Source organism: Enhydra lutris, unplaced genomic scaffold, assembly GCF_002288905.1.
Source record: "Enhydra lutris kenyoni isolate GAN:26980312 unplaced genomic scaffold, ASM228890v2 scaffoldscaffold10, whole genome shotgun sequence".
Taxonomy (NCBI): domain Eukaryota; kingdom Metazoa; phylum Chordata; class Mammalia; order Carnivora; family Mustelidae; genus Enhydra; species Enhydra lutris.
Window position 1 is genome coordinate 4,907,217 of NW_019154094.1, and position 13,049 is coordinate 4,920,265.

Genomic DNA, 13,049 nt, shown 5'->3' on the forward strand with positions numbered 1-13,049 from the left:
CCACGTGTCTGCAAGACAGCCCAAGCTGCTTTTATGGATACTTGGATGGGCTCCCGTGGGCCGGGGCTCTGGTGCAAAGTGAGGTTTCTATGCTGGATTGAAGAAGTGAGTCACAAAAGGCTACACAGACAAAGAGGGGGGTGGTTGGTGGGGGTTGCAGAGTGACTGCTCGTGGGGATAGTTTCTTTGTGGGGGATGATGAAAATGATCTAAAATTTGAGTGGCGACAATTACACAACGCTGTGAATACACTGTATGGCTTAAATGGGTCAATTATTTGGTATATAAATTGTATCTCAACAAAGCTGTCTAAAAAAACCACAAAGTTAAGGTTCTTGCTCCCGGTCCTGGTTGCTCCTCTGACTCTCTGTGGCCCCAGGTGGGCTGTTGAGTTTCTCTGGCCAAACATGGGTCCTCTGCCCAGAAAGAGGGCAGGGCCTGGGTCCTGTTCCCCACTCGGTCCCCAGGCTTCAGGACAGGGTTGGCACACGCGTAGCCTCAAGTCCCGGATGGACCATCTCTTCAGTCAAGGGTTTTCCCAAATTCCCGGCTTCTAATCTCAGTGCCGAGGCACGACCTTGACTGAGGAAGCCTTCTGGAGAGGAGGTGGCTCTGGGGGGCTGGGCAGTGTCTGCTGGGTACTGTTGGGGACAGGGCTGACCTTGTCCGTGCAGCTCCCTCTATGCGTCCTGGTTTGGCCCAAGGCCTCCTCCCCTGATGGCTGCCCCCCGGGGTGCCTGCCCACCCTCAGCACGACACTAAACGGAACCGTGGTCGTCTGTTCACTGGGGGCGAGGGGAGGTCTCTCTCTTCAAGGGCAGAGCCATGTTGTCCCTTCTCTTCCTAGCTCTGACAGGTGCCAACAGAGCCCAGGGTTAAGCAGAACTTGGCAGGTGACTCTGAGCAGAAGGCAAGCCCCCTGTGTCTACACCTCCACAATCACACCCTTGAGCGCTATCACTTTCTCTGCACGTAAGCCTGTAAGACCCAGGCTGGTCAGGGGATCCTGGGGGAGTCCCCCAGACACAGGCTGAGGACGTGGCTCTGGGAACAGGTTCCCAGGCTGATGTCTATCCAGGGCTCCTCAGGCACTAGAAACAGCCACGGCATGGCTGGCTGAAGGCAGACGGCACCTGACCACCGGGCTCGCTTGCCCTGTCTATGGGCGCCTTCTGCCCCCTGGCGGCCACTCTGAGAAACACACTGGCAGTCCTGACTCCCAGAGGCCATCTGAAGGCTGGAGAGGAAGGCTCCTCCTCCAGGTCTCCGAGGCCCAAATCCTGGTAGGAACCACATGGATCTCCCAGGGCCATGAGTGACTGAGCAAGGGGAAAGGCCCAGGGCTCAGCCACATGTGGGCAGGTGGCATGGCAAAAGCCCCCGCCCGAGCCCCCCGCAGCTGGCGGCCCACACACTAGAGGGAATCAAGGATATTCTCACGCACACTGCACAGGAGTCTCCTTCCACGTGACTTCAAGTAGTTCTCCACCACCTTGCTTCTTGCCATTGCTGGAACATGGACATTTCCATACGGTACAGCAGCCTGATGTCCACCCTAAGCTCCCGGCTGGCCTCACCGGTCCTTCCACCAACGCGGATTCAAATGGAACTAGAGTTTCCACCCAAACGAGCTCTGCCTCCCCTTGTACTGAATCAGTCACTTGCCAAGTCCTGCTCAACCTTCTGCTCTGGGCTCTGGATCCCACCCCATCCTTTCTGCTCTGGCTCCCAATCCCTCGAGCTAGGCCCATGGCTCTCAACCTTGGCTGCTCACCAGACTCACCTAGGGGGAGCCTGTGTCCCAGCCATAGGCTGTGGTGTGGTGTGGAGTGGTGTGGCTGTGACCTTGGGAGTGGGTGTTTCTAACATGTAGCCAAGACTGGGACCCGCAGTACAGGCCATCGTCAGAATCCCATGCTTAGACTGTCTTAGGACTTTATGGACTGGGATCTGCCATCGTGACTTCGAGCCCCACCGCCCCAGTGCACAATGGCTAGGTGTCTCTGAGGTGAGAGGCCAAACACGCCAAGTTCATGACACCCTTCACGGTGACCCATTCTTGCTCTGCATGGCTCTGTGAACAAAATGACCCTGAGACTCGGTCGCACGTCTATATCCTCTGGTGATCCGTCCCCAAGTCAGACAGAAGCTGTCTGACACAGGAGCAACCTTCAGAGACCTGAGGACAGCACTGTCCAGCCTCTAGACCTTTCCCTCCTCAAGCCGGCTAAGGTCAGGTGCTTTGCCTACCCCGTCGGATGCAGCCCAGAGGGCTTGTCCCCTGCTTTCTCCACGTGTCCTTCTCATCGCTGTGGCCCGAACAGTCCAGGTGAGGCCTGCCCAGCAGAAGGCAGGATTGGCTGCGGCCCTGCACTGGGAAAGGTCAGCCCAAGCCCCCTGCAGGGAGCCGGCTTACCTTACACTGATCCAGCGGTGTGTCCTCTGCCTCCTGGAAGACCACGCTGAAGGAGATGCTCTTGGGGTCGGAGGAGAAGACCCAACTGATGGTGAGGCCTGCCTCGGCCACGGTGATGGGGATGACGCTGTAGGTACTGGACCGCACGAACAGCTCCCTGTTGCTCTCCCCGAAGTTGGCGATCTCGTCCACCGTGAGAGGTAGTTTTATCCTAAAATCCAAATGCAGAGAGGGCCCTGATCAAATGGGCAATGTGCCTGAGCCCGCCAGAAAGTTCACCTGTGGCTCAGAGGTGGGGGGGACCATTGCCCGATGTGTTTGATTATGGGAGAAGCCTGGATATGTAGCTCCCATCCACGGAGAGTGCTGACCAGGTGCTGGGCATGGTGGCTGGCACTGGGGACACAGAAATCAAACATGAGGATGACCATCCTTGCCTGCGTGGGGCTGGCATGTCCCCAAAGGCGGCCGGAGGTGAAGGCTGGCCTGAGGTGCTCTGTGCCCCCATGCATGGGAAGCGGCTACAGAGGACTTAGCTTTCCAGAGCCCTCCCAAAGCTTCCAGTTGCCCAGCTGGCCCTCTCCTCTCTCCAGGTTTAGGCTGCCCTCTATGTTAACTGGCACGGGCAGGAAGCACACCCATCACTAGAAACTTCCTGCCCTCTCAGCCATCCCTCTTTTCAGTGGAAATCTGTGCCTGCTGTAAGTTTCCAAGGGGTACCCTGGCTTTTCTTAAATGGGTTCCAGTACCTGCCCTGCTTCCTGTCTGCTGCAGGGCTCACCTCCTCGTAAGCCTGAGGTTCCTCCTCTGCCTGTCTGCTGTTGGGTGTGAGGAGGGCCTCAGAGGATGCTCTGGGAGTGAGTGAACGGGCTGTCCCCCTGCGGCTGCCTGTTCCTGACTGAGCGGCGCCCCCTCCTGGACAGTGCACGCTAGTGCAGCCTTGGGCGGTGGTGTGGCTTTGGGCTAGTCCCACCTCCTTAGCTCTGAACTGCGAAGGTGGTGGCCCGGGCCTGCCAGGCCCTCCGCTTGCAGGCTTCCTGTGCCAGCTCCACGGCTGCATCAAGAAGCTCGATGCTGGGGCGCCTGGGTGGCTCAGTGGGTTAAGCCTCTGCCTTCGGCTCAGGTCATGATCCCGGAGTCCTGGGATTGAGCCTCACATTGGGCTCTCTGCTCAGCGGGGAGCCTGCTTCCTCCTCTCTCTCTCTCTGCCTGCCTCTCTGCCTACTTGTGATCTCTCTCTCTCTCTGTCAAATAAATAAATAAAATCTTAAAAAAAAAAAAAAAAAAAAGAAGCTCGATGCTCCCATCTCACACGAGGAAGCCAAGATCCAAACGGATTAAGAAACTTGTTCCGGGCCCACCCAGGTCGGGTCTGAAGCCACTACCTGTCCCCTACACCAAACTGCCTTTTGCGGCCAAAATCTATTACTGTCTCCCTTCATGTAGCAGTGGAAACTAAAGCTCAGAGAGGTTAGGAAACTCGCCCAAGACTGCACAGCAAGTAAGTTATGGGGCTGAGAGTTCTGTCTGCCTTCAAAGCTGTGGAGATGGATGGAAATACTCCCCAGGACTATGCTAATGAGAAGAGTAGCCAAGGATGAAAAAACCCAAAATGCTCTACAGAGCAGCCCTGACAAAAATCATTCCACTTTTAGGGGCACCTGGGTGGCTCAGTGGTTGGGCCGCTGCCTTCAGCTCAGGTCATGATTTCAGGGTCCTGGGATCGAGTCCCGCATCGGGCTCTCTGCTCAGCGGGGAGCCTGCTTCCCTCTCTCTCTCTCTCTGCCTGCCTCTCTGCCTACTTGTGATCTGTCTCTGTCAAATAAATAAATAAAATCTTTAAAAAAAAAAATCATTCCACTTTTGTGAAAATTTAGTTCCATGTCACGTTTTCCCATGTGTTCCCTGAAGCTTCATTTGTGATTATGGTACAAAAAGCCCTGCCCAGTGTTCATGATTCTCAAGTATCTCAGAGTAGGCAGAAGGGTCCATTTTGGAAAAGAGGCCTTTCTTGTAAGATGGAAATCTTACTGCATGGTCATGTGAGCAGTCATCCTGACAGAAGTCTCCAATGATGCTCGGCCATTTTATTTCATGTTCCAGAATTCTCCCCTTGCACCCAGTCCCTTAGATTGTTCTGCTAGTCTTTTTTTTTTTTTTTTTTTTAACCTTTTGAGATCTGAGCTGTTCACTGGGAGGATGATCCTCAGTCTCCCCAGAGAGGCTAATAAAAATAAATCAAGGGTTTGCCATCTCTGCTCAAATATAATCTTCTTCTTCTTCTTCTTTTTTTTTTTTTTTGAGAGACAGAGAACACGAGTGCAGCAGGGGATGGGGTGGGGAAGGAAGCGGGAGGAGGGAAAGAGGGAGAGGGAATATTAAGCAGGCTCCTTGCCCGACATGAAGCCCAACGTGGGACTCGAGCTCACTACCTTGAGATCGTGACCTGCGCTGAAATCAAGAGTCAGATGTTGAACCAACTGAGCCACCCAGGCACGCCTCAAATATAATCTTAAATAAAAGGAGCCCACTGTCTACAGAACTCACATCATAAATGTAAATTCTACTGGTTTCCCTGCTCTGCCCTATCCCTCCATAGTCATTCTCCACATGGCAACCGGAATGATCTTTTTTCAAATGTAAATTACATTAAGTCATCGTTCTGTTCCAAACCTCATTTTTGGGCTCCCCCTTCTCTCAGATTAAAAGCCAAAGTCCTCACAATGGTCAACAAGGCCTGATGTGACATGGGCCCCCTTCCCTCTCTGACTCAGTTTCTCTCGCTCGCTCTGCTTCAGCCATGCTGGCTGTTTCCCTGTTCCTTGAACATGGCAGATACCATTCTGCCCCAAGGCCTTTGTACCAACTGTTCCCTCTGCCTGAATGCTGTTCCCTCATAGAGCTGCATGGCAACTCCCTATGGTCTTACCTTCTTAGTGCCGCTTTATTCAAGATCACTCTACTTTGTTTCCTTTCCAGAGCCATAGCACCTTGTAATGCACAATGTAATTCACTTGTTTACTTACATCTATGGTCCACCTCTGCTGGAATATGAACTAAACATGAGGGCAGGAATCTTTGTTTTGCTCACTGATGTACTCCAAGGACCTAGAACAGACCATACCTGCTGCCTCCTAGGTGCTCGGTATCTGTGAATCTACTCAGTGACTATTAAACCATCATGCAGCCATTAGACACAACCCAGGAGAGAAAAAACAGGATGCATGAAAATACTCACACAGTCATAAGTCTTAAAAGACTATGAAGTAAGATGCAGAATATTTTCTTTGTATAGAAAATGATGTACATACGTATTTTTAATAACTGGAGGGCTCTACACTGAAGCGGTTTGCTTGTGTCTCTTTTCTTTTCTTTCTTTTTTTTTTTTTTTTTACAATGAAAAGGTACTGCCCTTACAGTAAGAGAACAAAACAAAGTTATTTTAAAAAAAGCAGCATACAAGGCACAGGAGGCATGAGGAAGGGATGGCTAAGGGGGCATGGGGAGCTCTGGAGGGTGAGGGACCTGCTCTCGGTCTTCACCGAGGTCACATGGGGGTGACACTGTTCTGTTCTGGACCTGGGACCTTCCCGTCTCTGGCACAACTAGGACGTGCAGCCAGCTGGGCTCGGAGGTTGACAGGACGATGGATGATTACACTGTATTATTTGTCAGAATCTAAATACCGTGCACATAAAGGGGGAATTTACCTTACATAAATTGTACTAAAAAAAAAAGGACAGACAAGAAGCCACCATTGGTGCCAAGTGAGAGCCTCTGGGGTGCTTCCAGCTCCTCCTCCCCTAAAGTGACAGCCTGGGGAGTCCTGCTCGGAGACCTGTCACTTACATCAGCTCTCCAGACTTCAGCAAGCAGATTTCAGCATCTTGTCCTGGCGGCATGTCTTCAGTGTCCTCAGGGGTTAGCGAGGTTGACATGGTGTCCCTGGAATGTCACCCACAAGAATACACAGCCATTTAGCCATTGGCACACAGAGTCCCACATCCTGGGGGCCCCCAGCCTTGGAGCCGTGTAGCCAAACTCAGAATGCTCAGGGTCCTTCAGTCCCAGAGGCCATGGCAGAGGGTCCAGCACGTAGGGACAGAGGGGCCAGGGCTGAGCAGGCAGGACTGGGAGAAGCCAGCAGGGCTGCCACGAGGTCTCTAGGTCTTTCCGGTGGCCATGGGGAGGGGCTGCCTGCAACTCAGATGGGCCATCCTCCTGTCCCATGCCAGCGGAACGCCATTAGCAGTGTCCCAGGGTCCTGCCTGGCCGGCGCCTGGCCGGGACTAGCCAAGCCTGCTCTGGCCCATCTCTGGGGAGAAGGACACACACCCGGGAAACAGCATGGGCCGAGAGGGAGCAGTGGGACGAAGCCACCTGGCCTCTCTCGCTCACCACCCACGGTTCGCTGCACGGACAGCCAGCAGCGGGGCCAGTCGGCGGCGCAGACACGCCATGCTTCCCACCGTGCTCCAGGTGGGAGTTGGGACACGCCAGGGCCAGGGGCGGAGGGCACCATATGCTCCCTCTCAGAGAGCCCCAGCACACGGCAACGTGAGTTTGAGGCTCTAGGAGCCCCGGCAGCAGAGACATCTACTGGACTTGAACTCCAGCGTTCGTGTGTTTATTCTGTCATGGAACATTTCAAACGCTCACTGAACTGCTTACTCTGGGAAGGCAGACTGCAGTCCCCCTTTTTCACTGATGGGGACACGGGCGCCCAGGCAGCTCTGGAGATGCAGGCCGGTGCCCCACACCCGGACTTGAGCTCACCACCCATCCAGCCAGAGGCCCACGCTGGCTCGGCCAGTGGGCTTGTGTGATCTCAGGGGCCTCAAGCCCAACCAGCTCGAGTGCCCAGGCCTGGTCAGGGGAAACGGAGTCCAGAAAAGAAGAACCATCTGCCTCATGGACAACTGTTAACAAGAAACATCTCCCACCTAGCGTAGCTTTTTCAATGTCACAATAACCCCTTCTCAACTGCCCTAGAGGAGTCTCCCCACATGTCTCTGGGGGGAGGTCAATGCCTCCCTCCCTCCCTCCCCCTGACAGGTACCCTTTGGGCTCTTACCAGATCAGCCCCGGAGACACTTGCCTGACCTCTGAGGCCCCCAAGGGAACTCGAGTGAACGCAGTCCAGCCCCACCCCTCCCACTGTGGTGCCCAGAGATGTCTGCCCAAGTGTGTGCTGAACACTGATGCAGGCATGCCCCCCCAACCCCCAGCAAACGCTCTCAGCTGGAAACACACACACACACACACACACACACACACACACACACACACAGCAGCCCAGAAAAGGTCGGTGGCCAGCAGCAAGCATCCAGACCTCGTGCTCAGACGGCTCTGCCTCCGCCACCTTCACACCCACTTGGGCACCAAATTCATGGAGCCCCTGGGAGGGCAGCTGTGACTTCTGCTGGAATATGACAGCGCTGTCTGGGCTGCGTGGCGCACCACCCACGGCCACGCCTGGGACGGGCTCTGTAGGATTCCCGGTGAATTCCTGCGCTCGCATGAGCTCAGGACCTAACCTAACACCATCCCCGGGACACCGGAGATTCAGGGCAGCCCAGTGGCTGCACCCTGCTGCTCACGGAGCTTCTGCCCGGAGCGGCAGCTGTCACCTCTGCTGGGAAGGGGTCCCCGGTACCCGCTGCTCGTATTTCACTGCCCTCAATGGGTCGGAGTGTCCAACCTGCCTGCAGGGAGAGGCTACAGATGGTCTACCACAGTCCACGTCCCGCATCTGAGCCCGAGGCTCCCCACTCAGTCAGGAGAACCCGAACGTCCACCTGAGGCCCCGGGGGCCCTCCGTGTGGTGGCAGAAAGCGGGAGAGCAGAGCAGGCAAAATTCAGTGAGTCTCCCCTCAGCCCATCCCAGCTGTCACTCTGCTGTGGGGGCGGGAAGATCTCCCATGTGTCACTGTGTCTCAGTGCGCCGGCAGGTACAGTCCCGTGCCACTAGTCTGGGGCTGCGACTGGGACCGACACGTGGCCACCTGCAGCCCGCCCCCATCTGGCCTGCTCCTCCCTCCCACTCACCTCTGGGGCCCCCAGTCTGTCACAGCCCTCCTTACACCGGGCCGTACTTAGCTCTTTTGGGAGCTGTCTCCCCCAGACTGAGAATCATTTGGAAGTAGGGGTGGGCAGCAGCTGAGCTGTCCCTACCTACCCTGCAGGACTGGCACGCAGCGGCTCGGCCCCTGCCACCTGCAGGAACCAAACAGTGCACGTGCCACGTGCTAAGAAGCACGTGGAAATTCGGAAAAGGGCAGAGGAATGCTGACAAAGCCAAAGAGAGAACGAAGGCCAAGTCCCTGAAGGATAAGGACCCTCCGAGCCCTGCATGGAGTGGCAGACACGGGGTCAGCAGCGGCACACCCACCGCAGACTTACAAGGTCTTTCTGCCCGGAGAGGGACGGGTAATGCCCAGGGAGAGGCCTCTGTCCTCTTGGGAAAGCTCTGAGCACAAGACAGGGTGTCACTGGACCAGGCCCGATGTCATGCCTGCTCTCCACCAGGCCCAGCAGTCTCTCTGCCATTCAGCTACCCTGTCCCTGCCCCATCCCCATCTGCTGTCATGCTGAGGCCACTGGGAGGTGAGACTCTGCTGTCAGGGCACAGCTGTAAGGGGGCGGTGGTGGGGGCTGGCATGGGGAGCTACCAGGGCTATGGGATCACCAGACACCCACTGGCACCTCACTGCCTGGCTGGGGCTGTCTGGGCAGTCGCCTTCAGCCCACGGTAAGTGGGGGAGCCCATCTTCACAAACACCCCACCCTTCGGGGGCTGAGCACAGGGAGCCCCGAGCACTGGGGGCTCCGTCTGTCCAGCTGGAGCTCCCTGGGGCTCCCGAGGGCAGGAGAGGCTGTGTGGCTCTTGGTGGTGTCCTCATTCCCAGGTGGTTCCAGTCTTGGGTTTATGACTAATTGTGACTCTAGGTGCCCGTCCCTCCTCTGAGGTTCTCCCTTCTCTACGTGGGAGAAGGAGATGGAATCAGATGGACTCCGGCTCTGCTCCAAGTTCAATGCTTGGCTGGAAAAGAGCAGTAGGTTCCAAAGGATTCTTCCCTTGGCCTTCTCCAGGCTTTCCAAGGAGGGTGCACCAAGAACACGCCTGACCTGCCCGTTGCCACTGAGGGCAAGCCCCGTCCCTCCTTGTTCCTCTTCCTCCCCGGCCCAGTCCTTGACCTCCTCCCTGCTCATCTCCTCACATGGCTCTTGAGACCACGGGCCTCCAGATCCCCCCTCCTTCTCCCAGGATAAACACAATCACAGAACGTCAGTGTGAGACGCTGTTCAAGGGATCAACCTACCCACCCCATGGATATGGGAGTCTGAGGAGCCAAGATGTGCTCAAGGCCACTTAGGCCTGCCTCAGGTCACTTGCCTTCATCCTTGTGCAAAGTGCAAACACCGTATGAGAGGAAGATAAGTAATATTCGACGGAACAGACTCTGAAGCTGTGGTTGGTTCTCTTGCCTTCTCCGGCCGGAGGAGAAAAGACGTCGGAACCCGTCACTCCCTCTCCTCCTCCAGCTCCCCCTCTCTGGCCATGATGACAGACAAGTCCTCATTACCTGTAAGTAGGTGCTTCCCAGGGTAGGTCCCCAGCCTCTCCCGGCCCTGGCTAAGGCCCTGAGTGAGGCGGCCGTGGGTGGGTGATGTGTGCCGAGGGTAAGGATTAGAGGCACGGGGGTTTCTTCTCAATGGCTTTTCGAATCGTGGGTCACGACCCATTGAGTGGGTCACAAACCAATTTAGGAAGCCATGACCCACACTAGAAGAAGTCGAATAGAAAATGCCTAAGCAACAGTATACTGTGTGTTGTCAGGGGCAGTGTTGCATCACGGGGCTCATGCATGCCCCTGGGTAGTCAGGTAAAAGGCGTATCTTACCGCGGGGCTCTGCAGACGGAAAACTAGATTGGGAAGGACAGGGAACAAAAGCACAGCCACTAGGGGGCACCCTCTCTCCTGCCAGCACCATTTCCTTCTGTTGCCACTGGGGGGCTTTCCTGAGACGTTGAGACCCATTTGGTGCCCACAGTGCCCTTCCTTCCTCCCCTTGCTCTGGCCATGTGAGCCTCCAGCTGCCGATGGTGACCGCTGATGGCATGTCACCCTCTCTTGCTGAGCTCCCGTCCCTGAGCCCGGGGTCAGGAGAGCTGACCTTGTCTTGGGGCACACACGTCTGGGGCTGGTCATCCCAGCACTCCCAGAGATCCTGCCCCGCACACTGTCTAGGATCAGTCAACGTCCAGATTACGTGCCCGACGGTGAGCTGGCTTTCTGTCCCACAAGTCCCCAAACGGAGGACCTAAACAAGGCTCCACTTGAGAACCACGTGGGGATAAAGTGGTGTCCGTGGACAAGGCGTATGGTGAGCCAGTCCCTGGCAATGCAGTGCAGGGGTCCATGCCGGCCTGGATGAGGGGTCACGGGGGACGGGGCGGGGTCCCCTGGCTTGGTCTCCACGGCTGGAATCTACAACAGCTCCCTCTCACAAATCGAAATGTCTCAGCTACTTCTTCATGTAGTTACGGTACCACCTCAGCCCTGCAGACCGCCCGGGGTGGGGGTGGTGCAAATCCTAGGCTGTTGGGGTCGGCAGAGGAAGCAAAGATGCCTAGGAAACCCCCTCCGGCCCGCGCGTCTTGCTGACCGCCTTCCTCAGAGGGCTCCAGCTGCTCCTCGGCCTCGCCAAGCAGCAGGATGAGAAGGGCCGCTTCGCCCGACTACCCAGGGTCCCCCGGCCGGCGCGGTCGGCAGACGGCTCTATGTTTACAACACCCTGCCCCATACAACAGCCACCAGCCTCACGGGGCCGCCCGAACTCAGACCCATCACAATGTTCTGAAAAGCGAACCATTTGGCTTCTTGGTGGCATCGGCCCCACCGCAGGGACTCAAGGGCCACCGAGTGGGACGGTGCAGACCCAGGACAGGCCTGTCCTCGCGGATGGTGCCAGTTGAGCGGCACGGGCTCGGAACGTGGTGCTGAGCCCACTCTCTGTGGGCTCTGGGGGCGTTTTCCCATTCGACTCTTAAAAGTAAGTTCCTGGTGGGTTTTCTTTCAGTCATTGGCTTCCTTTTTGCCTTTCAAAACCCGAGTGATGAAGAGCACTTCCGGTATTTTGATTTCTGATTACTTAGTAACCATGGTCTGACCACAATACCCAAGCCCACATGCCCAGCCTCAGAACCAAGAGCCAGGCAGCACCGGGCACGCCAACCCGGCTCTGGTCGGAGCTGCCTTCTGGTTGGGCTCTTTTTCTGAGGCTTTTGGTCCAAACTCATCCTCCACGGTCCCCATCAGCTGCCAGCGCTTTGCACCAAGGCTTCTGCCAGCAGCAGGAACTGCCTTCATCCTGGGTCCTGAGACTGACGTCCCGCCTGACGCTCTGCATCAGGAACATCAGGGGTTCTGGAAAAGTGGGCAAGTCAGCGCACTCTGACTTCAAGATAAACCCGCAACGGGCGTGACTGCTGCTTCCCATCTAGCCTTCCCCCAGTTCTAGTTAGAAAACGTTTAAGTATTCCAGGGGAAATCTAAGATATGTGACTGGACTGTTGCCCTTGTCAAGTTCAGAGTTTTGTTTCAAAGAAAAGTAATGCCCTTGAAATACCGAGCGCTATGAACTGGCAGATAAGGAGGTAACACTGGCACTAGGTGAAGTGGTTGAAATAAGTTTCTGGCCCCCAGAGGGTGAGTGGCTCCCTCCTCCTCCTCCAGAACCAGAGGGTGAGTGGCTCCCTCCTCCTCCTCCGGTCTGGCTGCAAGCCTTCCACCGGAGAACTTTCCGCCGGAGAACGGTGATGCCAAATGCAGCCATGCTTTCTCAGACACACGAACCTGTCCCCCCACCCCCACCCCGTGAGCCCACACATGGTCATGGAGGCGGCCAGGGCGACACCCGTTGCTTCCCACGGAGTACAAGTGCTTGTCCTTCCAAGCCACAAGGTCCTAGTCACGTGAACATGTTTGACAAGGCTCAGGCTGTTCTAACTCTGTTCTGGGAACTGACCCCAAGTGGAAAAGCTAGGAAAAGCTCATCTCTCAAAGTGCAAGAGGTTCCAAAAGGAAAGGGTGGCTCGCTCCGAAGGGATGTCTTGCCTTAGGAGGTCTCTTTCAGAGGATGGGTGCTTTGGCCTTCAGCCCTGCAGTATTTGGTTTGGCCCGTTCACTTGTTCGTCGTCCGTCGGCCCGTGTCCACCTACCACCTGTCCAGAGGTGCGCACTCTACAGAGTCTCATGGCTCCTGCCCTCAGCGTCCCTCTAGCTCCCACCTTCCGGGGCGTTCTTCCCCAGAAGCATCAGCATTCCTGGGGCAGGGAGACCAACAACTAGAACTGTGTTGTCACCTGGTGGTCAGTACCTGGGGTGTTCCAAGAGTGAGGACAGCTTCAGGGAGCCAGAGGACTCTGGGTCATGTGGCTTTAGTTGTCCGTCTGCCTGACCTGTCCCCTAGGAGCCCTCTGGTGCTCTGGAGACGAGAGAGACCTCAGTTTGTTTCCTGGAAGTGCCAGTTTTTAGCTGTGTGCATGTGGGGCTGTCCATTTCGGCCAGGGCCCTCAGTGTTTCCACCTGTAAAATGGGGACAGTACCTACTCTGCAGGGCTGCTGTG

The 13,049-nt window shown here is 56.1% G+C and overlaps 1 protein-coding gene across 1 annotated transcript in view; it reads right to left on the minus strand.

Moving 5' to 3' along the window:
- Positions 1–13,049, minus strand: part of LOC111144047 (FYVE and coiled-coil domain containing 1) — a 75,439-nt gene that overhangs the window by 5,578 nt on the left and 56,812 nt on the right. The window contains exons 15-16 of the mRNA XM_022498126.1: positions 6,266–6,361; positions 2,417–2,627 (exon numbers count right to left, since the gene is read on the minus strand). Of these exons, the coding sequence (XP_022353834.1) occupies positions 2,417–2,627; positions 6,266–6,361 (307 nt within the window). The remainder of the gene's footprint in view (positions 1–2,416; positions 2,628–6,265; positions 6,362–13,049) is intronic.